At 47.6% G+C, this 22,102-nt stretch overlaps 6 protein-coding genes across 6 annotated transcripts; 3 read left to right on the top strand and 3 right to left on the bottom strand.

Moving 5' to 3' along the window:
• Positions 1–17: 17 nt before the first annotated feature.
• APOLD1 (apolipoprotein L domain containing 1) lies at positions 18–7,893 on the bottom strand. The gene is made up of 3 exons (XM_053978730.1): positions 7,799–7,893; positions 4,622–4,793; positions 18–2,464 (listed from the first exon to the last, which is right to left on the bottom strand). The coding sequence occupies exon 3, from the start codon at positions 2,457–2,459 to the stop codon at positions 1,719–1,721; it is 741 nt and encodes a 246-aa protein (XP_053834705.1). The 5' UTR covers positions 2,460–2,464; positions 4,622–4,793; positions 7,799–7,893; the 3' UTR covers positions 18–1,718.
• Positions 7,894–15,952: 8,059 nt separating this feature from the next.
• Positions 15,953–16,645, top strand: LOC128807239 (histone H1.11L-like). The gene is made up of 2 exons (XM_053977448.1): positions 15,953–16,559; positions 16,641–16,645. Exons 1-2 carry the CDS (start codon positions 15,968–15,970, stop codon positions 16,643–16,645), a joined length of 597 nt encoding a protein of 198 aa, XP_053833423.1. The 5' UTR covers positions 15,953–15,967.
• Positions 16,267–17,627, bottom strand: LOC128808002 (histone H2A-like). Its single transcript, XM_053978765.1, has one exon. It carries the CDS (start codon positions 17,459–17,461, stop codon positions 17,072–17,074), a length of 390 nt encoding a protein of 129 aa, XP_053834740.1. The 5' UTR covers positions 17,462–17,627; the 3' UTR covers positions 16,267–17,071.
• Positions 17,628–17,738: 111 nt separating this feature from the next.
• On the top strand, positions 17,739–18,270 carry LOC128808010 (histone H2B 5). The gene has a single exon (XM_053978773.1). It carries the CDS (start codon positions 17,798–17,800, stop codon positions 18,176–18,178), a length of 381 nt encoding a protein of 126 aa, XP_053834748.1. The 5' UTR covers positions 17,739–17,797; the 3' UTR covers positions 18,179–18,270.
• A 1,423-nt stretch (positions 18,271–19,693) lies between these two features.
• On the top strand, positions 19,694–21,428 carry LOC128807993 (histone H3). The gene has a single exon (XM_053978754.1). It carries the CDS (start codon positions 19,722–19,724, stop codon positions 20,130–20,132), a length of 411 nt encoding a protein of 136 aa, XP_053834729.1. The 5' UTR covers positions 19,694–19,721; the 3' UTR covers positions 20,133–21,428.
• Positions 21,429–21,439: 11 nt separating this feature from the next.
• Positions 21,440–21,976, bottom strand: LOC128808009 (histone H2B 1/2/3/4/6). Its single transcript, XM_053978772.1, has one exon. The coding sequence runs from the start codon at positions 21,913–21,915 to the stop codon at positions 21,535–21,537; it is 381 nt and encodes a 126-aa protein (XP_053834747.1). The 5' UTR covers positions 21,916–21,976; the 3' UTR covers positions 21,440–21,534.
• Between the last annotated feature and the right edge of the window lie 126 nt (positions 21,977–22,102).

The following is a 22,102-nucleotide window of genomic DNA, read 5'->3' as shown; positions in this document are numbered from 1 at the left end:
GACACAAAAGTGCTTCTTATTCATTTATTCAAATCAGCAGTGTACTTGTTCATTTCTGTTCAAACAGGCATGGTATCAAAAGCATTTGAGTCCCACTCTGGGGAACCAGAGCTTTTATTCTTCCTATAACATATTAAAACTAATGTTGATATCATGAAAAGAAGAGACAAAAAGGACAAGGATTCAAGCTTTGTGACATGGAGTGCTGCCCTCCCTAAGAATTTGGTCAGTGTTACAGAATTACAGAGTAGGTTTTTCTGATCATTTGGATTTGTGCCTGCGCAGGGAACTTTCCCTTATCCACTGGAACATGCTTGTGGAGGGAGTTACCTCTGCATTAACTCTTCTAGTCGCCTCAAGCTAGTTTCGGGGTTTCTTCCTTGTACCTCTTTCAGGTAATGACATGATCCCCATCATCACCATACTTGGGCACTTCTGAGTGGGATGATCCCAGACACATCCTTGTGAGGTAGGGAAGTGCTACTATCCCTGTTTTTAGACAGGGAACTGAGGTACTGATGGCTCAAAATCACAAAGGGCATATTTAGCAGAACAGTCACTTGAAACAGGGTCCCAGTCCTTGCTCCTGCTTTGTACGGGCTCTGCCACTGAATCATCCTACTCCTCTCTACCCCTCCTGAATATTAGTACCCGCATGTATTTCACTAATATGAAGCCTTCCATGGGAAGCATTGCTAGGAGTACGTGTAGCTTTCCATGAGTGCTGCCTCCCCCCTCACAGATGATCCCGTGTGGGTCTCACAGGCTGCTTGACTGCATGGAGAGTGGCACCTCCACCTCTCAGGTGCGCTCCCATCGTGGCGGGGCTCCAGCTCAGACCAGTAACACCAACCTACCCTTCCCTTCCTGCTGCAGGAGATATAACTGCTTCCTTCCACCAATGCCCTGAGGCAGACTCTGGTCCCAGGGCCACTCTTCTTCTCTCTGTTTTGGCTCCTAAAATCTATTGTCACTGTTTGACTGTGTTTCACCTATTTTATTACTATCAGTATTCAGGTCATGCTTTCCTTTTTCTACAGGGATTTGCCCTCCCTCACAGCAAAATAACAGGTAACTTGCTCTCACATGCTACAGACTTGCTTTTACTCTAAAAAAACAACAGTTTTCCTTTGGAACAGAGGCCTCCTTAAAAAAAAAACAACACACACACACACACACACACACATATATATATATACTCTTAAATACAATATCATAAACTTAAAAACATTCGATGTAAATAAATAGAATACAAACATCACAGTTCTCAGTCTGGAGAGGTTTCTCCAAAACGGATAAATTCTGGCCCTACTATTTCACCCTGGGATGGTGAACTATCCATACAGTCTGTCATATCTGGAGCTGCTTCTTTCTACAGCCTTTCCAGATGTACCTTGGTAATGGGATTGTACTCTACTGGAAATTGGCAGCTGCTGGCTTTTTAGGGTACTCCAGCCCTTGTACCACACACAGATTCATAAGTTGTTTACAAACCAGGCTCAGTCAGCATCAGGTATTTCATCCGTCTCCTGACCTACTTCTTTTTGCTGCCTTGAGGAAGCAGAGCAGTGGAGATAGCTGGGGAAAAAGGGGTCTGCAGAACGTCCGCCTCACGGCATCAGCACTGTGAACTGTAAAACAACAGGAAGCAGTGCTAATGGTCACAGCTAATAATGTAATGTCTCCAAACACAGTTTTAATATGGGCCAAACACTGTTTCAGCTGGACGGTCTCAGGATCTCAGCAGTGGTTTTAGCACCCAAGCTGAGTCTCCTTGTACATGGGGAAAGCTCTGTTCTGGACTCAAGAAGATCACAGACTTCATCCATTGCCCTGGTGCAGGTCTCGAGGTTGTCAGCCAGCTTCTGGATTTTGGCCTTCAGCACAGCCTGGCTTACTTTAGTGACCTCCTTTGTGTATTCAGGCACGAGGAAGCTGTGGGAGCCGCAGAAGACCATGAAGCAGACGGAGTTGTAGAGCGAGATGGATGCCCTCTTCTCTGACTGGCGCAGTGTAGGGTCACCTGGGCCCTGCCCCCGGCGAAGGAACTCCAGGCAGCCGAGTATTTCCCTCATCTGTTTCCGACAAGTCATTGCAATTTCCTGCACCTTCCTCACCTCCCGGGAATTGCAGAGCACTAAGGAGAGGTCGGAAGTGATGCTGACGGCCCCCCCTGCCGTGGCCAGCCCCAGACCCACAGCCGACGCCAGCAGAGAGGCTCCCAGCGTCGCCGGGCTCAGGGACAGCCCCAGGATGGCTGTGACTGCTCCGGCAGCGGTCAGGGTGCTCCCACTGACATTGGCAATCAGGGACCTCTTGCGGAGCTTGTTGAGTTTCCGAGCTGCCTTGTGGAGGTGAGCAATTTGGCCACGCAGCCTCCGTCTCTGATCCAGCAGGGCTACGTGGAAGTGGTGCGTGGGGTCTGGTGTCTGTGGAAAGGCAGCACTGTTCCTCTCCATGGCTTCTGTCCAGAGAAAGAAGAGTCTGGGTTGGGATTTATGTATAAAAGCCCCACAAGACATGCTCATCCTGGACCACTATTTCAGGGATGGCATCCAGCCAAATTTTTGTTGCTTCAACCCAGCTACAAGAAGGGTTTTCCATCTGCACACACGTGCACACTCACGTACACACACATTACCCATATGAATGTGTACATTTAATTACATATTACATTGTAACTTTCAGACAGCGAAACATTAAAATGTTTTTCTTAATCCCTGCAAAGACTAAAATATCCTAAGGACTGGGGTCAGAGGTGCTGTTACCAGTATCTCTGTGAAGACATAAAAGGTCTTTTGAAACCCTGGGGACAGAAATTTCCCTGAGATTAGGTGACTCAGTGCCCAGAAGAGCAACGTTGCCAGAGCTAATCTGTTGTCTCTCTGGTGGGATTCAGAGGATCTGCAATATAGAAGGACAGCTTTCACAAGAAAGGTCAGACTCCAAGCAGGTGAAAGCCACCATCCCAGGTTTTTGTTTGGGGGTGATTTCCTATTAAAGGAGGACAGAGGGAAGCTGCTGAGTGGAGTCTGTGACTGGATTTTCCATGTAGGAGGTGAGGAGCTTATTAATGCCTTGGATGGGTATTGTGAACATCCTTCCTTTTTTTAAGCTTCAGCAACTCAAGGCCCTGCCGCATTTTTTTCCTATTGTAACCTGGTGTCAGTGTATGAACAAAGATGGGAACTATTGTTCTGTGGTGCTTAGTCCAACCTGTGGTCATAAATACCCAGTTACAGTGGTAGGGAGGCCTCTGAACCTTGTTTAAATTAATTGTGAGAGCACATGAGAAAAGCAGGCCCATTTTTAGTGTGCACTCCCTGGCAAATGGGGAAACAGGGGAAATACAGAGGCCTGTGAATAGAAAAGGCTTGAAAACTGCTGGGTCTGGAAAACCTCCCCTGGCAAGACAGCAGGAGAGGCTTCACTTCTAGGAGATGAATCTTCAGTGTTTCTGTGCTAGAAAATCTCTGCTGTCTCTGTTCATTGCCACAAGTGCAGAAGGAAATGTTCCAATAAATATTTTCAGGTTGCTCTAGGGCTGCAAAATGCTCTACAAAGGAAGCCAGCAACTTCAATCCTGCTTACAGGGAAGTTGAGGCAACAGAGCCAACAGGAGTGGTGTAGCTGACTGTCTGGTGGAAGCAGAGTTTCTGTGCTTCACAACACTGCATTGTGCACACATCTGTGCTGCCTCTGTACCTAGCAAGCTCCAGCCATAGAGCTGAGAAGCTGTTTGGAGCCCATAATGCCCTCACAGCCAAAAGGAGTCTCTGTAGCAGAAAGACCCTGTCACTAAGCCAACTGAGCAAAGCTATTCATTGCTGCAGGCACCTTTTCACTTCTAAGTCTTCTGTACTGTGGGAACTGAAGGTGCCTGGTCCCTCATAAAGTCACACTATATAGTTAGGATCCTTGGGGCTTCGTTCTGCAGAATCCTCATGTTTCAGAAGGAGAAAACTTTGTACCATAGTCTTTCCATCCGGAAGTGCATTCATAAATAATTCTCACTGCAATCTTTCTCCCTTCTGCTGGCTTGTCCTAATTCATCTCACACCTTTAAGACGCCCCCCATGCCCTTCAAAAAATGTCCCCAGTCTCTCTTGGTGTTCTTGGGTTGTTTGAATCACTTAGTACATTGTGCTTCTCTTAACTGGAGCCTGTGTCCTATTATTTTTACACCATAATTAGAAATAAAGCTGGAAAGACAAGGACTAACACCAATCTAAATGGATACCAGCATTGAAATGGACAATGAGCATATCACCAATATGCTCAAAACTTAACAACAGATCAATATGATGATCATTAAATATGTCAATTCCTGTAGCCTCTTAACAATTTGTTCTGAAGATTTACTTGCTGAGAACTGTCTCAGATAATAACAGCAACTATCTCACTGAATTATTAGAACAATCATTCATTGTATAGCATAGGCCATGTAGTGATGCAAACCTTTTCACATTGATTAATACCAGCAGAAAGGAAAAAAAAATCCAACTCCTGCTGTTAGAGAAAAATCTCCCCAACAGTAAAGGTATACATTAGTCCAAAGCCTGCAAACACTTTCCTAATAGAGTACTCAGAGACACTAAAAAAATTACTGGTTCAAACTTACCTTCAGTTTCCAGCCACCCTCACAGAAGACAAATTTTGATCTGTTTCTGGAGGAGACCAATTTATAGCTCCTGTGGACCAATTGCTGCGATGGGAATGCTTTGCCTCATACTGGGAGTTTGCCATTTCCTGTTCTCCCTTGTGCAGAAGGATGTGACACACTGGAAAGTGACCTGTGGGACAGTGAGCACACATCATGTTCAGGAAACGATCCCTGCGAATGAACATTGTGTGTTCACTTTTCCTGAAGTGTAGGGTGGAAAAAAGGTTTAAAAATCGCAGCCTATTCCTGGCTCTGAGGTAGTGCAGACATTCCCTGCAGGGAACAGTTGCCTTTCCTTTCCCTGAAATAGCAACTGACTTTACTCTGTGCTGGAGCTGCCAATTGTTTGATGACTTAAGTTTCCCTCCACTACACATCTAGAGCCAGGGGAGCTATCAGCCAGCCAACTACTCCATTCAAGGCCAGTGTACTTTTAAAATCCCAGCTCTTTGGGAAAATCCATAAAAGGGAAGCAGCCCCACAGCAAGATCATTGCTCTGAATTCCCATCCCTTCTCCTTCCCAGTACATAAAAACATGCTGCAAAAGGAGTGATCACCCTGTGGTTTTACTCTGATTCTTAACCATAGGCACCACAATGGTTGAGACACAGCCCTCTTGTTTTCCTGAGGTGCCTGCCCAGCAATCAGTAATCAGAAAGAAAGGATCATTTGGATCCCCTGTTCTGCTGCCTGCTGTTGCCTGGCAGTTGTGCCATACAGATGTGGCCAGAGGGAAGAAGTGATGAAGGTGTTGGGTAGGAACAGCCTAAGTGCCACTCCTGGCACTGCCATGCTGAACCATGGCCATTTTAATCAAAGATTCTTTTGATGGGATCAGGAAAAATAACTTTTTTGATGGCATTCAGTGGTAGTCCAAAGTGACATGTGTCTTTATTGACATAAGGCCTGTGGTCCTGGGGACACTTCTTTCGAGCCATGCCTGAAGATGGGGCATCTAGTTTCTTGTTTGGTGGATTCTTGCTCTTCAGGACTATTTGTTGAGAGGGAAGCTCTGATTTTGCCCCTGACCTAGCTAATCTGAAAGCTATCTAGCTGTCACTGAGTGGTGAGGCTTGCCTGTTGAATATGGGGGACGCGTAGCCACACAGTTGCTGGAGCTGACCTTAAAAAGGGCTGAGACTGAGAAGTAGCAGGCAGGGAGAGGAGAAGGCTAGGATTATTCGTTTCAACAGCAACTTCGTTTTCAATTATGTTAAAATAGGTATGAAATAGTATGCCAAATGTTTTTTCAGGGGTGGACCTACAGGAGATGAAATGTGAATGAAAAAATAAATAGCATGGGAGAGTTATTTCAACCTGTTACAGGCATGAAAAGAGAAAACACTGTTTTGAAATAAAATATGCAGTTCTGGTCTGTTACAATCTGTACATACTGCACGTTAACAGGAAGGTGAGCTTTGACACTGAAGGAAACTGTGCTTTAGCCCTTCCCTTTGTTTTAGCAAGTGTGTGCTTGAATTGGAGCCCATCTGCCTTGGCAAGAGTTTGCAGTTGATAGAGAGTTCTTTTCTCACATTCCCGAATAGAATAGGGCACTTTTTTTATCATGTGACTGCATCTGTGTTAGAATTTGTGCCTGCAGATACGTCCTTGTTAGGACAGCGAGTTTTGGTAAAAGTGAAATAACAAAGAAAAGGAAAAAAAGGGTCAAGAATGATGACAGACTTTTGGATGCTCTCCTTGTCCCAGCTGTCTTCTTTCAATATACTTAGCTGCAAAATATTGTCCAAAACTCCTGTAAATCTCAGTCCATGGGCAAGGACCTGATTAGGGTGCAGAAGAGACAATTCATTTTTCTTAGACTATTCCCTCACAGACTTTCGTGTCCACTGAAAGATTTGCACTTCACTCAAGACTAGATGTTGGTCTCAGCCAAGGATGGTTCCTCACAGGAATCATCCCTGGGCTCCTTCACCATTTAAAGAGAATATTTCCCCATAATCCACCCCTTTAATAAGGTGCATACCCAGAAAGTATGAACTTCATGTGAGGAGCTACAGATGTCAATGTGATTTTAGAGAAGAGATGTGTATTATAAAAAGAAACACTATTTCCTAGCAAGTGGCCCTACCACAGCATTTTGCTATTGGTTCTTGTCCTTGCTGACATTCTCACAAACATCCCTCTGGTGAGACTGCTGGTCTTCTCTCACACCGATAATTAGAAAGAACAGCTCCAGCAAAGGTGAGCAGGTGGGAATGGGAGCTGGAGGGGAGAAAAGTGTCTTTTCTCAGCACCTGCCAAGGACTGAAAGGCTTCTAGTGCCATTAGTGCACTTGCCCAGATGTAAGTACATCTGCTGGGTCACCAAGTAGGTTCCAGGAGCCTGCTTGGAGTGAATCTTAGTTTATCAGGGATCTCCAGATGTGTGGAGTAGGTCTAGCCTTCACTGGGCAGTTCTGCAAACTGGTGGAGACCTGACCATGCTGCCTGCTGTACACTGCTGCCTCTTTGTTGGTGACCTGCAAAATGCTTGGGCTTGATGGTGGAAGGAGCACAGCAGGTGTTTCACAGTGACCCTGGCCAAAAATGGTACCTCTGCTCCACCCTTTCCCATCTAGCCACATCCTCTTGAAATGCCTGAAGGCATTCTGTGGGAGCAGGTGACCAGAAAAGGGAAGGAAGGATGTTTTATTGCCTCAGCTCTCTTCCTTTCAGGGGATTTTGGCAGAAAGAACTGGTTTTTATGCTCCTGGTCTCTCCAGCAGAAGGGATATATGGCAGAAGTGTCTGATCTGAAGCTGTTTGCAGCTATGTAACATTTGAATGCAAATGTGTAACATTTGAAGCTGGAGTTTCAAATAAATACTTCCTTTACTAACATTGTTTTGATCGAATAACGGAGAAAAAGTGAGTAAATTTACACTTAATACCATCTTTTTAACAAGAGATTTCTGCCATGCTTGGTACTTTCAACCTTAACTACTAGACCCTGGAGCTAAAAGCTGTTTTTTTTTTTCCTTTTATTTTCTTTTTCAGTTGTATCAAAGACAAATCTTAACTTTTCACAGCAAGATATTAGTTCAGAATCAGTGGAAACTAGAATAGACCAAAACTAAAACAAAGAAAGCAAATTGGAACAAAAGGGCTGTATCAGCTTTTAGTAATCTTACCAGCAGATCCAAATTAATTTTTGAAAGCATTCCAGAATGTGACAGGCTGCTCTGGGCTCTGGTCACCGGTGTATGTGGGTCCTCAGCTGGGTTTGAAGAAAGCTGCAAAGAGCAGAACAGGGTGGGGAGAACAGGAAAGCCTATGGGATGAGAACACCTCTTGTTAGTTCTATTTAAGCAGAAAATTAGCCAAGTGCACTGACTGTGCCTGCTTTGTGAGCGAGCATTCATGTAACAAAAATACCATCCTAAATTGCCTTGTCAAAACACTGTTAGCAGTGTTTGCAGAGATCAAGTATTTATTTGGATGTGGAGAATGAATTCCTGCAATGCATTTAAACAGGGCAGCTTATGCTGCCATTTGCCAGCTTTAATGACACGTTTCAGTGCAGGCTGTGTGGCATAAGACTCTGATGCACAAAGGAGCAGCTCCTCACTCAGCCCATGAGCCTCCAGCCCTGGCCGTGGCACAGCTACGTAATTCAGAGCAGCCACACGCGGGCTCTGCTGACACCAGCGCTGTTGGTGAACGCTTTTCTGTGCTCACCCTCTCAGCAGTGGCAGCAGCAGCACCACAACAGAGCAAGTCTGGCTACCCATCCCCTCCAGGACTATAGAAAATAGAGAATTGTTCAACGTATTTCCAGAACCGCAAAGAAACCTCTTAGACTGGTAAAAAGTAGAAACTAGGCAACCTGGTTTCTCATGTCTCTTTTCCAATAGACTTCTTGATGGCTGAGTTCACAAGGCAACGTTTCTCTTGAAAAAAGGGAGTCTGGATTCTTCTCACCTACAAAATCTACTTATTTCTGTAAAACGTTCAAGAAGTCTGTGTCTTTGAAATCTTGACTGCTTTGTCAAATTGTGGCTGAGATTGCCTAGGAATCTCAAAAGCTAGTGTTACATCGACTAACCCTCCCATCTGGCACAATAGAAACATGACAGAGACACAGAGGCCTGAAGAAGTCCAGGAGAAGTTAGAAGCTGTTACCTTGAACTTCAGATAGAGATGCATTTCACCTAATTTCAGCCCCCTTTTGAGGTTCATACGCAGTAAGTTTATTCACACTCTGAAGCTCCCTCTAGAGACAGGAGAAGAAAAGTCAGCCCCAAAAGCTCCTTCAGTCCATCTCTTCCAGGCACCTGCTCTATAATATGTGCCAAATTATAGACAACAGTTCTTTATCCCTTTCCTGCCTCATTCGATATCCCACAGGTTTGCTAGGTTTATGTTCCGATTTCAAATATCCTGTCCCACAGTCCCTGCTCTGGGCCAGAGATGGTCCCTCAATCCAGCCCTTGGTGTCCTGCAGTGTGAGCAGGAGATGCTGTTGTGGAAGACTGTGTGTGGCAGTGGTGCATCCCTGCCAGTCCCCTCTGATAACAGCCCCTTCTCCCCCATGGATTTTTCAGGTACCTTTTGACCCTGTTGACACCAGCATGACTTGGGAACAATTCTGAACTACAGAACACTTGTGCAAGAGGGATGGATTTCATCTAGATCCAAAGAGAAATGGGCATCTGGCTATGAGCATGCAGTGTGGCCTTCTGTACCTCCCAAATATTTGTCATACAGGTACCACTGCTTGCATCCATACTTAACCCAGTATTCAGCAGGAGATATATGGCTGTTGGGATGGCCTTTATGTCCATCATGAATCAAGTCTCTGTATTTGACAAACCTGCCTTGAAAAGTGTTTGTGAACACAAACTTTGTGTTCACTTTGTGAAAAGTGTTAGTGAAGTGTTTGCCTTTAAGAACAAATTGCATTCTTGATACCAAAATCAGATTTTGACTAATATCTCTTGTAGTATCCTAGGGCTCCCCTCTAGGCTGGTATATAAATTATTTTATATTTGCAGCACATGAGACATCTAGCGATTGTTCAGATCAGATGATAACATTTTGTTGTGAGCTGGTATAGCTCTAGAAAAATGTTTTCACACTTGAAGCAGCTCTGCAGGCTTGGAAAACTGGAACTGGGCAAAAAGGGTGAATATATTCTCTTTGTGTCAGCCCTCCCTTCAACCTGGTGCAGTCAGGGAGCTGTATTGGATCTCAAAAAGCAAATATGTTGCTGTACTTTGTGTCTCTTTACAGTGATGTCTGAAGATGAGCATCCTTCTTCCTTTAGCTTTAGCACACACCAATCATTGCACCTGAAACTCTTCCTTCTCCAGCCATTCTGTAGGCAGGTCTTCCTACAGCGAGTGGTCATGAGAGAGCCTAGAAAACAGTAGTCTCTTTCCCTAAAATCTGCTCCTCAGCAGGAATCTTTTCCTCCATAGCACGGTAGATTGCAAGTAGGCATCAATAATCAGGCCGCCTACTTCTCACCACTTTTTATATTTCGGGAAGCATATGGTGGCTGACGCATTTCCTGATGTATACTCAAAAATCACATCAGTTTGGATCCAGGACCTCTGATTATCAACATGGAGCTACAGACAATTCATTTCCTTGCTGTTCTGCAGCATTTTCAATGAACTTTGGAGGTTCCTGTTCTCACCTGATACATAGGGAAACAGAGGCAGGGAGGAAGCCAATGGTTTGCTCATTGCCTCCTGGGCAGAACAAATGGTGAATGGAGGTGGCAGTTTCAGATGAACGTTTGCTCCCTGAAGCTACCCTCTGACCTGACACAGCTTTTATAATACTGATCAGGTCATGATTTTAAATTCCCTTGTTCTGGGCCTTTGATGGTTGAGACTTTCCCATGTTTAAGGATATATTATACTGCATTCTTCTTTTTATATTTCTTGGAAAAGAAAAGGTTTCTGTAAGCCAACAAGAATATTTCCATTGTAAGGCTTCTGGAACAAAATGTCTTTTTTTTTTAGATTATTAATATGGAAGTGATTGGACAGCTGTCATAGGAATCCTCATTTGAATAGATGTCAGCAATAAGGAAAGAATATTGCTTCATGCAAGTAATTAAAAAAAAAAATTAGAATCTGTTCATCAGTTCAAAACTGCCAGAAGAGTTAGTGGAAAAGGAACAAGAGACAGATTTATTCAGGATCCCACAACTAAGCACTTTACATAACAGACCTTACTGTGCTGAAAAATAAGGCGGCAAAACAACCCACCAGAAGTATTCCTCCTCCTCTAGCTCCTCTCTGAAGATGCCTGCTTGCCCAAATTCATACATTTCCTGTCTTCACAGGTGCAGTGATAGCAGCAGCTATTTTTGCTCTTGGCTCAGGGCAGCTTTTCAGCTGCCGGACATCTGCACCAAGCCGCTCCTTTCCTTTGCTGGCTCTGCAGCTCAGCGTCCTCTAGAAAAGTGCTGGGAACATCATCTTCAATCCCTGCCCTCCAGCAACACAGGGGCGGGAGGGGGCAACCTCTTCTCCCCCAAGGATTCTTGTCCACCTCTTCTGAGCCATTATGAGCTTGTTTTTAGGAGGTGATAGCTCATCTTCCTGGCTTCTCTGCAGAAAGTGGAGGCGTTGCAGGTTGTTGTTCTCTGCCTGACCAGGGTGGGCACCAAAGGGGAGCCGGTGAACCCTAAGGGGTGCAGTCAGCCAGAAGTTTAAGACCGGCTGCCTCAGAGGAAATAAACCTGCCTAAGTGATGTGAATGTTGTGGTTCAGAGTGAGATGGAAAAAGATGTGAGTCCCCACCAGGAGCTGGCAGGGAGATGTGTACATTGCCACCCAAACCAAAACTGTGGGTCAGGATTTTCTCCAGATAGCTGCTGAAAGCTGGAACAAACTGCTCTTTCTACTGTTCCCTTTGGGTTTTGTGACTGTTGCATGGGATGGAAATGCTATTATTTTAGAAGGACGTTTTGGAAACTGAAGCTGGCTGCTCTTAGTCCAAAGCCTCTTGAGATGTTTCCTTGTGAGGGTGCTGAAATGAAGGTGAAAGTGTGTTTCAGATGCAACTGACTGCTCTGGGCCCTACAGAAAGTCAGCCAAGCCATTCCCACATTTTTATGTGTTTGATGGCAGAAGAGTTTGGAATTACCAAACTGAGGAGCAGGAACTGTTGTTCCAGGCCATCCTGAACCTAAACCTGGTGAGTACATCCAGTGTCAATGATAAATGCAAGTGGCAGTAGGGTTTTATTATAACTGAAATCTGCTTCTCTCTCCACTAGGACTTTAATCAAACATATGAATGCAACTTGGCCAAAAGTGCTCCCTGTTGTCTGGATCTAGAGAGCTGCTGAACCAGTAGCTTTGAGAGTCTTTTACAGTCCCTGCTTCACCAAGGAGTGGTACTGTCAGGGCACCACCAGCCCTGCCATCCCTGCCCAGCATTTCCTGGGGCTCCCTCAACCTTGTTCTGATCCTAGGAGCCCATTCCAGCCCCCCAGAACCATCAGCCCCTATCCCAGCAACACAGAAATAGGGCCAGTCTCAAGTTCCCCACAGCCCTGCCTGGCCATGGTCCCACTGCCCCAGGGAGCATCCAATGCCTGGAGCTGGGGCTAAGCCCAGAGCCCCTCTCCGGGCCTGATCCTGATCCCACCTGCAGCTGACTTTTTGACCTTGCCTGTGTGTGTGTATGGCAGGGAGCTGAAGTTTGTGGCAAATTAAAATTTAAAATGAGCAGACAAATTCATTGCATTTTGAACAGATTTTGGTTTTTTGTTTTGGTGTTTTTTTTTTTTTTTTTTTTTTTTTTTTTTTTTTTTTTTTTATGAAATTAGATGAATCATCTCTGAACCTTTTTTCTGCTGACAGGAAATGTTGAGAATTAATACCTCAGCAAGAGAAGGGTAGAAAACGTGAATCAGACTAAAATTGGAGGATCTGAGCAACTGTATTTTTAAGAATTGTGAATGACTCTCAGTTCTCCTATCTCCAAAACAGAGATGAGCTTCACATGTTTGGGAAAGTCATGGTAATATGAAATGCAGTGCAGTTAGGTGTTCGTGTGGAAAAGTCATAAGGAAGGAGAGGAATAGGAGAAAGAAGAATTATCCTCAGTATGAGTACAAACAGCTGAACACTGAACCTTTGTAAGATCTTCTTTCTAGGACTTTTATTGCCATCTAGGTGGCCACTTGGCTTTGTTCCCTAGAGCCAAATATCACAAAAGGGACATGCAATAATTGGAAAGCTATCCTGATGTTGCAATTTTTTTAGTTGGCTATCAGGCACGAAGTTTGGTTTGGATTCCTGTATATTTTTGCAAGTTAACGGGCATTTGTTACTGGTTATAATAATCCATACTTTCCATGCTGTCTGAGAAGTGCTCTAAGGGGCTTTCAGATCTGCTCTCTTGCAGTGCAAGCTGGCTCACATTGATAGCACCTGCAAAAAATAAATTGTTCTGTAGGATTTGCAGGCAGTTTCTTACTACTCTACCAGAGATCTCTGTCCATACTGACAGTGCATGCAGAGACCGACAGCCTGGAATACCATTGAGATCCTGTTGTTCTTGATTTCACCTCTTCTAAGGTGAGGTAGCAAAGCTGACTGGAATTGTGATGGTAAATACATAAGAGGGAGGGATTAAATGCATAATAAGTGGGATCTCTCTCGCTAAGGATCCTTCCTATCTGTTCTTTTTTATGTCTGCATTGCAGGGACATATGTACTACTACACATATCTTAACTAAGTTTGACCATGGCTAGAGCAATGATCTCTGGTGCATAATTTCAGGTTTTTGTGCTGCTAATCACACAAGAAACAGCAGCTTTTGGGAGAGGAGGGTGAACCGTGAACCACAGTCTTTGTATATTTACTACTCTGTGAGATTATGCTGTATTCCTATCTCCTTGAAGGTCTTGATTATTCTCTTATACTTCTGCATCCTTCTCCTAATAAAAATGACTTGACTGCTTGTATATAAAATGTTCATGAGATTATATAATCTTTGTAAAAATAAGGAAAGGGAATAATGGGATAAAAACAGAAGAGGAAAATCAAATAAGTAGGCACCCCTAAAATAATTACAAAATTTAGCCTCAAGTTGCTCAATTTAACATTTTATAGAGAATGGTGGAGACAAAAGTAGAGTGAGATGAGGACTACCACAATGTGTCACAGTGTTGCTGTGGTATGTACTGAGAAGCTTTTCCTCTGCAGATGGTTGTTGTCATGGTTGGCACCACTATACAGGAGTTAGGCATACAGCTGTGTGCCAGCTGTGTGAGTAAATGAAAACAGTCTTGGGAATATTACATTACAAGCTGGAGGGAAGTGTGCTATTGTGATGCATTATTACTCTTGTAAAATAAGATTTGCAGAGAATGGGGGAGGTAGAAAGGCTTCTGTCCCAACACAAGTATTGGCATAGGTGATTGCAAAGTTGGTGAGCACAAAAACCTGCTTAGGCACTGTGACACATTTAGTTTTTAAAGGACATCAAGGATTCTACCAGACCTAGATGGGACAGAGCAGACATGCAGTCATCCACCTGATTGCAGGAAACTTTAGGGGATGTCAGCAATTTCACTATTCAATTCTTTATGCCCCCTACTACTACGTGGAGTAAATGTCATACAGTCAAGTTTTCTTGCCTTTGTAAAATTTCCAGAGAACCTTAGTCTATAAGCCATCCCACTTCAAACATGATTTGAAAGCCCAAATCCAGATTTGCTGAATTTGATATCTTATTGGCACTCTCTTCCTCATCATAACATCATAATTCCTCAGCTAGGGGACCTCGATGGCCAGAAGGAGTTAGAAAGAAAATATAAATACAAGAATAATATGTTTATTTCCTAAAGTCTTTTACCATAATTATGCAAGAAAATGTCAAAATGCCTATAAGAGGGTTTTTTTTAATCAGATTTTGTGAATTAATTGAAGATGAAAAGTCTTCCAAAATCTTCAAGAGGTTCATTTTACTGTTCTTTGGTGGAATGAAATAGAGAAGTGAGGTGGTATTTTTCCACTCACAGATTTTTCATCTTGTTGAAAAAGGGAAGTTAATCATAACTGGTCAGCATCATACCTAAACTATTCAAGTGCAGTTTGTTTACATGAGGTATAAATAAATGCAGCAATCTGACCCTGCTAAACCATTGATGGGCCATTAAATTTCAAGGTAAATGAATCAGGAACTCCTGACAGAGACACAAAACTATACCCAAAGTTGTAGCTGGTAAGAATATATGCATGCTAATGGGGTAGTCACCACAACGTGCATAAAGAGCTTTGCCTCACTTCGTGCTGCAGCCAAAGCTTTTATGTACAGAAACTGCTGTGACATGATCTGTAACATGGAAAAAGAGCAGTGAGCAAAAATTGTGTTTTTTCTTTCCAGCTTCAGATCAAAATATGAATGGTGCTCTGACATCTCTTGCAGACTCAAGATCTGTCCATTTTCTTTTTCCATCCATGTTAATGAATCACATGAATGAATTTTACAGGTTTAGCACTGTGTGCTTCATTTAGAGTGTGATCTGTTTGTGTGCACCAGAGACTTACATGAAGCTCTGTGGTCTAACACAAACTTTTTAATCTTTGGTGTTCAGGTCCCAAATTATTCCACTGATATTGCAGAGCCTTTCACTAAGTGAACGACAGGAAAATGTTTCAAAGCGGGTAGCCCATTCTGAGGGGGATAAAGTATATGCTGTCTCATACTTCATGCATAGAAGTGTGGAACATCCGGAAATTTTATGTTTGGAAGTAAAGGAAAAAAATATGCCTGAGTGTTTCACAGTAGCCAGAAGTATAAACCTCGGTAGGAGAAGTGGCAGCACTGCTTTGTGCTACCTCACTCTCTTTGAAATAGTTTTATTTTAAAGAATGAGATTCTAACTCTTTGCTTTCTTATCTAATGTAAAAAGGACCCTCTGAAGATTAATACTGAATTTTCTGACTCACATTCACTTTAAAGCAGAATTTCTAATTTACGAAGAAAACCAAAACTTTCGCATTCTCGAGGTCCGTTTGCTGGCAGGACTCGGGATTTCTTGTCCCCTAGCTACTCAAATCCAACTCTTTTCGCGACAAGACATCAACAGGCGAAAAACAGCCGCTCCCACGGCCTTACAGATGTAGAAAAAGGACGATTTCGTGACAGATAAAATAGAAAAAAAAAAATATTCTATTTCACCTGAAGAAACACAAGACGGAGCGCGGGGCACCGGGCGGCGGCGGGGCGGGGCGGGGCGGGCAGGGCCAAACAGCGCCCGCCGCGCTGCAATAAACGGGGGCGCCGCGGGGCCGCCCCTGCCCGGTGCTCCCCGTTACACCGCAATGTCCGAGACCGCCCCGGCGCCCGGCGCCAAGAAGCCGAAGAAGGCGGCGAGCGGCTCCAAAGCCCGCAAGCCCGCGGGGCCCAGCGTCACCGAGCTGATCACCAAGGCCGTGTCCGCCTCCAAGGAGCGCAAGGGGCTCTCCCTCGCCGCGCTCAAGAAGGCGCTGGCCGCCGGCGGCTACGATGTGGAGAAGAACAACAGCCGCATCAAGCTGGGGCTCAAGAGCCTCGTCAGCAAGGGCACCCTGGTGCAGACCAAGGGCACCGGCGCCTCCGGCTCCTTCCGTCTCAGCAAGAAACCCGGGGAAGTGAAAGAAAAGGCTCTTAAGAAGAAAAAATACACAGTAATCGAGCCCAAGAAGCTGGCGGCTAAGAAGCCCGCCAGCGCTGCCAAGAAGGCAGTGACAGCAAAGAAAAGCTCCAAGAAAGTTAAGCCTGCAGCCAAGAAAGCAGCCAAGAGTCCCAAGGTGACAAAGGCTGTCAGGCCCAAGAAAGTGGTGGCAGCAACGAAGAGCCCGGCTAAGGTGAAGCCGGTGAAGCCCAAGGTAGCCAAGCCAAAAGCGGCTAAGGCAAAAAGGCAGCGCCCAAGAAGTAAGCCCCATATGGAAATAGTCTTATTTCGCACTTAAATCCAACGGCTCTTTTAAGAGCCATCAACATTTTCGCAAACAGGCTGAAATGCTGTAGCTGCCGCCGGTTTGGGGAGGGGTGAGGGGGAACAGCAGTCTGCTGGTGAATGTGCTGTTTGAGTCCAGGAACAGCTCGAGGGGCACTTGAATTGGTAGGGGGAAGGTAGCAGCGCCTTGGTAGCTTTCAAACTGCCTACAAGGCGCAGGGATTGGTTGCTGAAGGGCTGACCCGCTTCCTGGGACTGCTGTCAGCCCCGCCCCTGAGCGAAGTAAGACAGCGTAGGGCTGGTGCTGTGTGCGCGGAACTGCGTCAGGCACTGACAATTACAATACCCGAGACAAGCGCTACAAAACCTTCCATGGCCTGTCACCATTGTAATGAAAATCAAGCTCTTTCTCGGAGTTTGTAGGTGGCTCTTAAAAGAGCCTTTGGGTTTCTCTGGGTTAAACTTCGCAGCCTTTATTCTTCGGCGCTTACTTGGTTTTAGCCTTGTGGCTGTCGGTCTTCTTGGGCAGCAGCACGGCCTGGATGTTGGGCAGCACGCCGCCCTGCGCGATGGTCACCTTGCCCAGCAGCTTGTTGAGCTCCTCGTCGTTGCGGATGGCGAGCTGCAGGTGGCGGGGGATGATGCGCGTCTTCTTGTTGTCGCGGGCCGCGTTGCCCGCCAGCTCCAGGATCTCGGCCGTCAGGTACTCCAGCACGGCCGCCAGGTACACGGGCGCGCCGGCGCCCACGCGCTCCGCGTAGTTGCCCTTGCGCAGCAGCCGGTGCACGCGGCCCACGGGGAACTGCAGCCCGGCCCGCGACGAGCGCGACTTGGCCTTGGCGCGCGCCTTGCCGCCCTGCTTCCCGCGCCCGGACATGACTACAGCAGAAAAATGCAGTCAAAAACCGACGATGATAAATTCAAGTTCCGAGCTCGGCCTTATATACCTCTTCGGCGGAAGGCACGACTTTCGATTGGCTAAGACAAGGATGTGCCTAAAACAGCCAATAGGTACGCGGATCCAGATTTGACCAATGGCGATGAAGAGTGTAGAGCTGTCCCTGCAAAAACTTGTCTCAGCCAATAATAGCTTAGGTTGAGTGAAACCCTAATTTGCATAACCGCCCTATAAATACGGGCCCACAGTAGGGCAGTTCGCTCGTTCTCTGTCTGAGCGATCGTTGGTGCAGTTGCAGTTTGAGGTTTCGGTACCATGCCCGAGCCGGCCAAGTCCGCCCCCGCGCCCAAGAAGGGCTCCAAGAAAGCTGTCACTAAGACGCAGAAAAAAGGTGACAAGAAACGCCGCAAGAGCCGCAAAGAGAGCTACTCTATCTACGTGTACAAGGTGCTGAAGCAGGTGCACCCCGACACGGGTATCTCGTCCAAGGCCATGGGCATCATGAACTCCTTCGTCAACGACATCTTCGAGCGCATCGCGGGCGAGGCGTCGCGCCTGGCGCACTACAACAAGCGCTCCACCATCACGTCGCGGGAGATCCAGACGGCCGTGCGCCTGCTGCTGCCCGGCGAGCTGGCCAAGCACGCCGTGTCCGAGGGCACCAAGGCTGTCACCAAGTACACCAGCTCCAAGTAGGCGGTTTCTGCGTCCTTTGTCCGATATTTTCAACCCAAAGGCTCTTTTAAGAGCCACCCACCTTCTCAGTAAAAGAGCTGATCCTGTGGCGAGTTCCTACCCGTTCTGATTTTTTTTTTTTTTTTTACGGAGGTGTGCTGAGGGTAATGCGCAGTTGCGGTGTAAAAGTGTCATATATTGTAAGGGAAGCAGGATTGGCAGTGTTGGCAGTAAACTTACGCTATGTCCTGCATCCGATTCAACGGGTCCGAGGACGTTCATAATACCCTTAAAAAGCCCTAGGAGTCTGTTTTAGTGTATGTACGCTGTAGGGGCGGCGGGTTAGACAAATAAATGCTGTCGGAGGTGTCCCAATTAAAACAGCCCAAGCACATTCCTGACGCCTGGTACATGGTATTTCTCTGCTGACCTACGGTAAATGAAGAGGGTGTAAACCGGGAGCCTTGATAGCACAGGTGTTTTCACACCACCTGGTGCTCTTGTTTCTTCTTCTTTTGATTTAGAAAACGGACTTCAAGATGGATGCCCACTCCCCGGCCCTGCAATGTGCTTTGTCGCGGGTTACAAGGGAAAGCAAAGCGGAACGCGTTCTCGCCCCGACCTGCTCAGTCCCCGCACAGGTAGCGCCAGGCACGGCTCCCCGGCGTAGCTTTTTCCCGGCTTTCGTCCGCCCCTCTCTCTCCACCGCCGTTTCCCCGCGCCCCGTACACGCCGCCGCCGAGCCGCGGACGGGGCTGGGGGCGGGCGGGCAGAGCCGGGGCCGCGCCGCTGCCGCGCTCGGTCCGACCTGAGTGAGGACTGCGCGGAGCCTCCCCGCGGGCGGGCCCGCCCGCCTCCCGGCCGCCTCCCGGCCGCCTCCCGGCCGCCTCCCGGCCGCCTCCCGGCCGCCTCCCGGCCGCCTCCCGGCCGCCTCCCGGCCGCCTCCCGGCCCTCCCGACACGGCGCTGATTGGCGGCGCTCGCGGCTCGCAGCCCCGAGCGCGCGCTTCCCCGGGGCGCGCTCCCGGCAAGGGACGCGGCGCTTCCAGCGGGCCGGGGCGGCAGCCGGGAGAGCTCGGCGGGGCCAGGGAAGTCGGCTGCCGCCTGCGCTTTCAGCCTTTCTGCCGCGGCCCTGAACCGAACGCGGGAAGAAACCGCGAGCCCTCGGGGAAGGAGGCGGCTGCCGGCGGCAGCTTTAGCCAGCGGTCCCGGGGCCGGGAATGAATGCGAGCGGAGCGGCTTTGGAAAAAACAGGGCGAGCCCGAGGCTCGGGCAGCGACACCGTACCGCACCGCTCGCCTGCGCTGCCGGGGCCGGGGCCGCCGCCGCCCCTCCTGTGCCTTGCGAGCCGCTGTTGGAAGGGGGCGGGGGCGGGGCGAGGCCAGGGCGCGTTTCCCGCCCCGGAGGCGGGGTCTTTTCCCGGGCTCGCGAGAAGCGTCCAATGGCAGGCGGGCGGTGTCGCGCGGGCGGGAGCGCGGGGCTATAAATAGCGGCGCGGCGGAGCCGCTGGACTCGCGAGCGCTGTGGTGCGGTGTGCGCGAGCGGCTGTGTGCTGGTGCTGGGCCATGGCGCGCACGAAGCAGACGGCGCGGAAGTCGACGGGCGGCAAGGCGCCCCGCAAGCAGCTGGCCACCAAGGCTGCCCGCAAGAGCGCGCCGGCCACGGGCGGCGTCAAGAAGCCGCACCGCTACCGGCCCGGCACGGTGGCGCTGCGCGAGATCCGGCGCTACCAGAAGTCCACGGAGCTGCTGATCCGCAAGCTGCCCTTCCAGCGCCTGGTGCGCGAGATCGCGCAGGACTTCAAGACCGACCTGCGCTTCCAGAGCTCGGCCGTCATGGCGCTGCAGGAGGCCAGCGAGGCCTACCTGGTGGGGCTCTTCGAGGACACCAACCTGTGTGCCATCCACGCCAAGCGCGTCACCATCATGCCCAAGGACATCCAGCTGGCCCGCCGCATCCGCGGCGAGCGCGCCTGAGTTCCGAACTGCTGCAGCCCTTGCTGGCCGGGCATTGAGGCAACCCACGCAGACCCAAAGGCTCTTTTAAGAGCCACTACATGCACAATTAAAAGAGCTGTTGCGCTATCTTGAAACAAGGTTTTAGTAGTTGCGTGAGGGGCGAAGTTTCATGGTTTGGGAGGTGTCTTTACATAAAGAATCTTGGACTTTTGTAACAGCTGTTTCATGATACACAGAACAAGCCGCTAAAACTCAATATTTTAGGATTCGATTGTTAAATTTCCAATGAGCCCCGAGAATGTTTTACGTATTCTGGAGCCAGATAGGTTTTTTGATTGCATCGGTTTTAGTTTTAGTTTTCAAAGCAGTGCTGAGCCCTTTTATTATGCATGTAGCGGCTCTTAAACTAAGCCTTTGGGTCTATGGGGGCTGCCTCCGTTCTCTGTCAGGCAGAGACTGAGCTTTTAAGAGCTGCCAATTATTTCATTTGAAGAATTTTCTGCCTTTCATTTCGTACCCATTATTTACTTTTCCCTCTAGTAAGTCCTGTGTTTTTAAGTTCTACATTTTTCAAGTGCCACTTGAATAGTGTCCCTCGGAACCAGTTTTTCATCAGTATTTGCAGTTTTTCCTGTGTATCTGAATCTGAGGTCTTCAACCGATTCTGTAAAACTAAAAATGTCAGAAAATTCAAAAACACCCATAAGAGGGCAGCAGGTACTAACAAATAATATGAATGCTATTTAGCTCTGAATCCGTTATCAAGCAATTATTTGGAATCTTACAATAATAAACCTAATTAATAAGTGCTTAAGTAATATTTTGAGGTATTTGTTTTAAACCAATTTTATTTTTCAGATCGGAAAGACAAGTGTAGAGCTAAAAAAAAAGTATTTCCCTATAATTCCCAATAAATTAATGAATTCTTGAAGACACCTTTGAAATATACGGTAATTGTCTGTGGTATGGATACGAGGGAAGAGACCACGGCTGAAACCAGAGGCCGGGGGGGGAAGAGCATTTTAACCATTTTTATTTTTACCTTTCAGAAAGGACTTTGGCGAACAGCACACAGTAGATGGACGGTACAGGGGAGCTGCCCTTTAACTACCCGACAGTTGAAGCAACTCATGCATAACAGATAATATAAAGGCTTGTCACTAAATATCTGGGCTCAGTAGGGAAAACAAGTTGCAAGCCTGAAAGACACAAATAGGGTCTAAATACGGTTTATGTTTGTATTACTGAACTATAAAGTAGTTTTCATTATTCGGGGCTAAACATTACTTACAAAACTATTCAGAGTATATGCTATGAAACAGACGCACGCAAAGAGACTAAAGCTCTTTTGTTGATAAAGTGGGTGGCTCTTAAAAGAGCCTTTGGGTTGAAAATATCGGACAAAGGACGCAGAAACCGCCTACTTGGAGCTGGTGTACTTGGTGACAGCCTTGGTGCCCTCGGACACGGCGTGCTTGGCCAGCTCGCCGGGCAGCAGCAGGCGCACGGCCGTCTGGATCTCCCGCGACGTGATGGTGGAGCGCTTGTTGTAGTGCGCCAGGCGCGACGCCTCGCCCGCGATGCGCTCGAAGATGTCGTTGACGAAGGAGTTCATGATGCCCATGGCCTTGGACGAGATGCCCGTGTCGGGGTGCACCTGCTTCAGCACCTTGTACACGTAGATGGAGTAGCTCTCTTTGCGGCTCTTCTTACGCTTCTTGTCGCCCTTCTTCTGCGTCTTGGTCACCGCCTTCTTGGAACCCTTCTTGGGCGCGGGGGCGGACTTGGCCGGCTCGGGCATCGCAGCGACCGCAGCTCCCTCACTCGCAAACGCAGCGACCAACAGCTCACAGCTCCGGCACTGCTTCGGCAGCCGCCTTTATACCGCTGCCGCCGACATCGCCGCGTCGCTATTGGCTCGCCTTCAGGTCCGAGCACGGCGCCGGGGTTCGCTATTGGCCAGATCTCGATTCGCTTTTCCATTGGCT

The sequence above is a fragment of the Vidua macroura genome, chromosome 5 (assembly GCF_024509145.1).
Source record: "Vidua macroura isolate BioBank_ID:100142 chromosome 5, ASM2450914v1, whole genome shotgun sequence".
Taxonomy (NCBI): Eukaryota; Metazoa; Chordata; class Aves; order Passeriformes; family Viduidae; genus Vidua; species Vidua macroura.
The sequence above is the reverse complement of the archived record's forward strand: the minus strand, read 5'-3'. Positions and strand labels throughout refer to the sequence as shown.

Excerpts from the sequence above, each read along its gene's own strand:
- LOC128807239 (XM_053977448.1), top strand. The coding sequence starts at position 15,968 with ATGTCCGAGACCGCCCCGGCGCCCGGCGCCAAGAAGCCGAAGAAGGCG.
- LOC128808010 (XM_053978773.1), top strand. The coding sequence starts at position 17,798 with ATGCCCGAGCCGGCCAAGTCCGCCCCCGCGCCCAAGAAGGGCTCCAAG.
- LOC128808009 (XM_053978772.1), bottom strand. The coding sequence starts at position 21,915 with ATGCCCGAGCCGGCCAAGTCCGCCCCCGCGCCCAAGAAGGGTTCCAAG.
- LOC128808002 (XM_053978765.1), bottom strand. The coding sequence starts at position 17,461 with ATGTCCGGGCGCGGGAAGCAGGGCGGCAAGGCGCGCGCCAAGGCCAAG.
- APOLD1 (XM_053978730.1), bottom strand. The coding sequence starts at position 2,459 with ATGGAGAGGAACAGTGCTGCCTTTCCACAGACACCAGACCCCACGCAC.
- LOC128807993 (XM_053978754.1), top strand. The coding sequence starts at position 19,722 with ATGGCGCGCACGAAGCAGACGGCGCGGAAGTCGACGGGCGGCAAGGCG.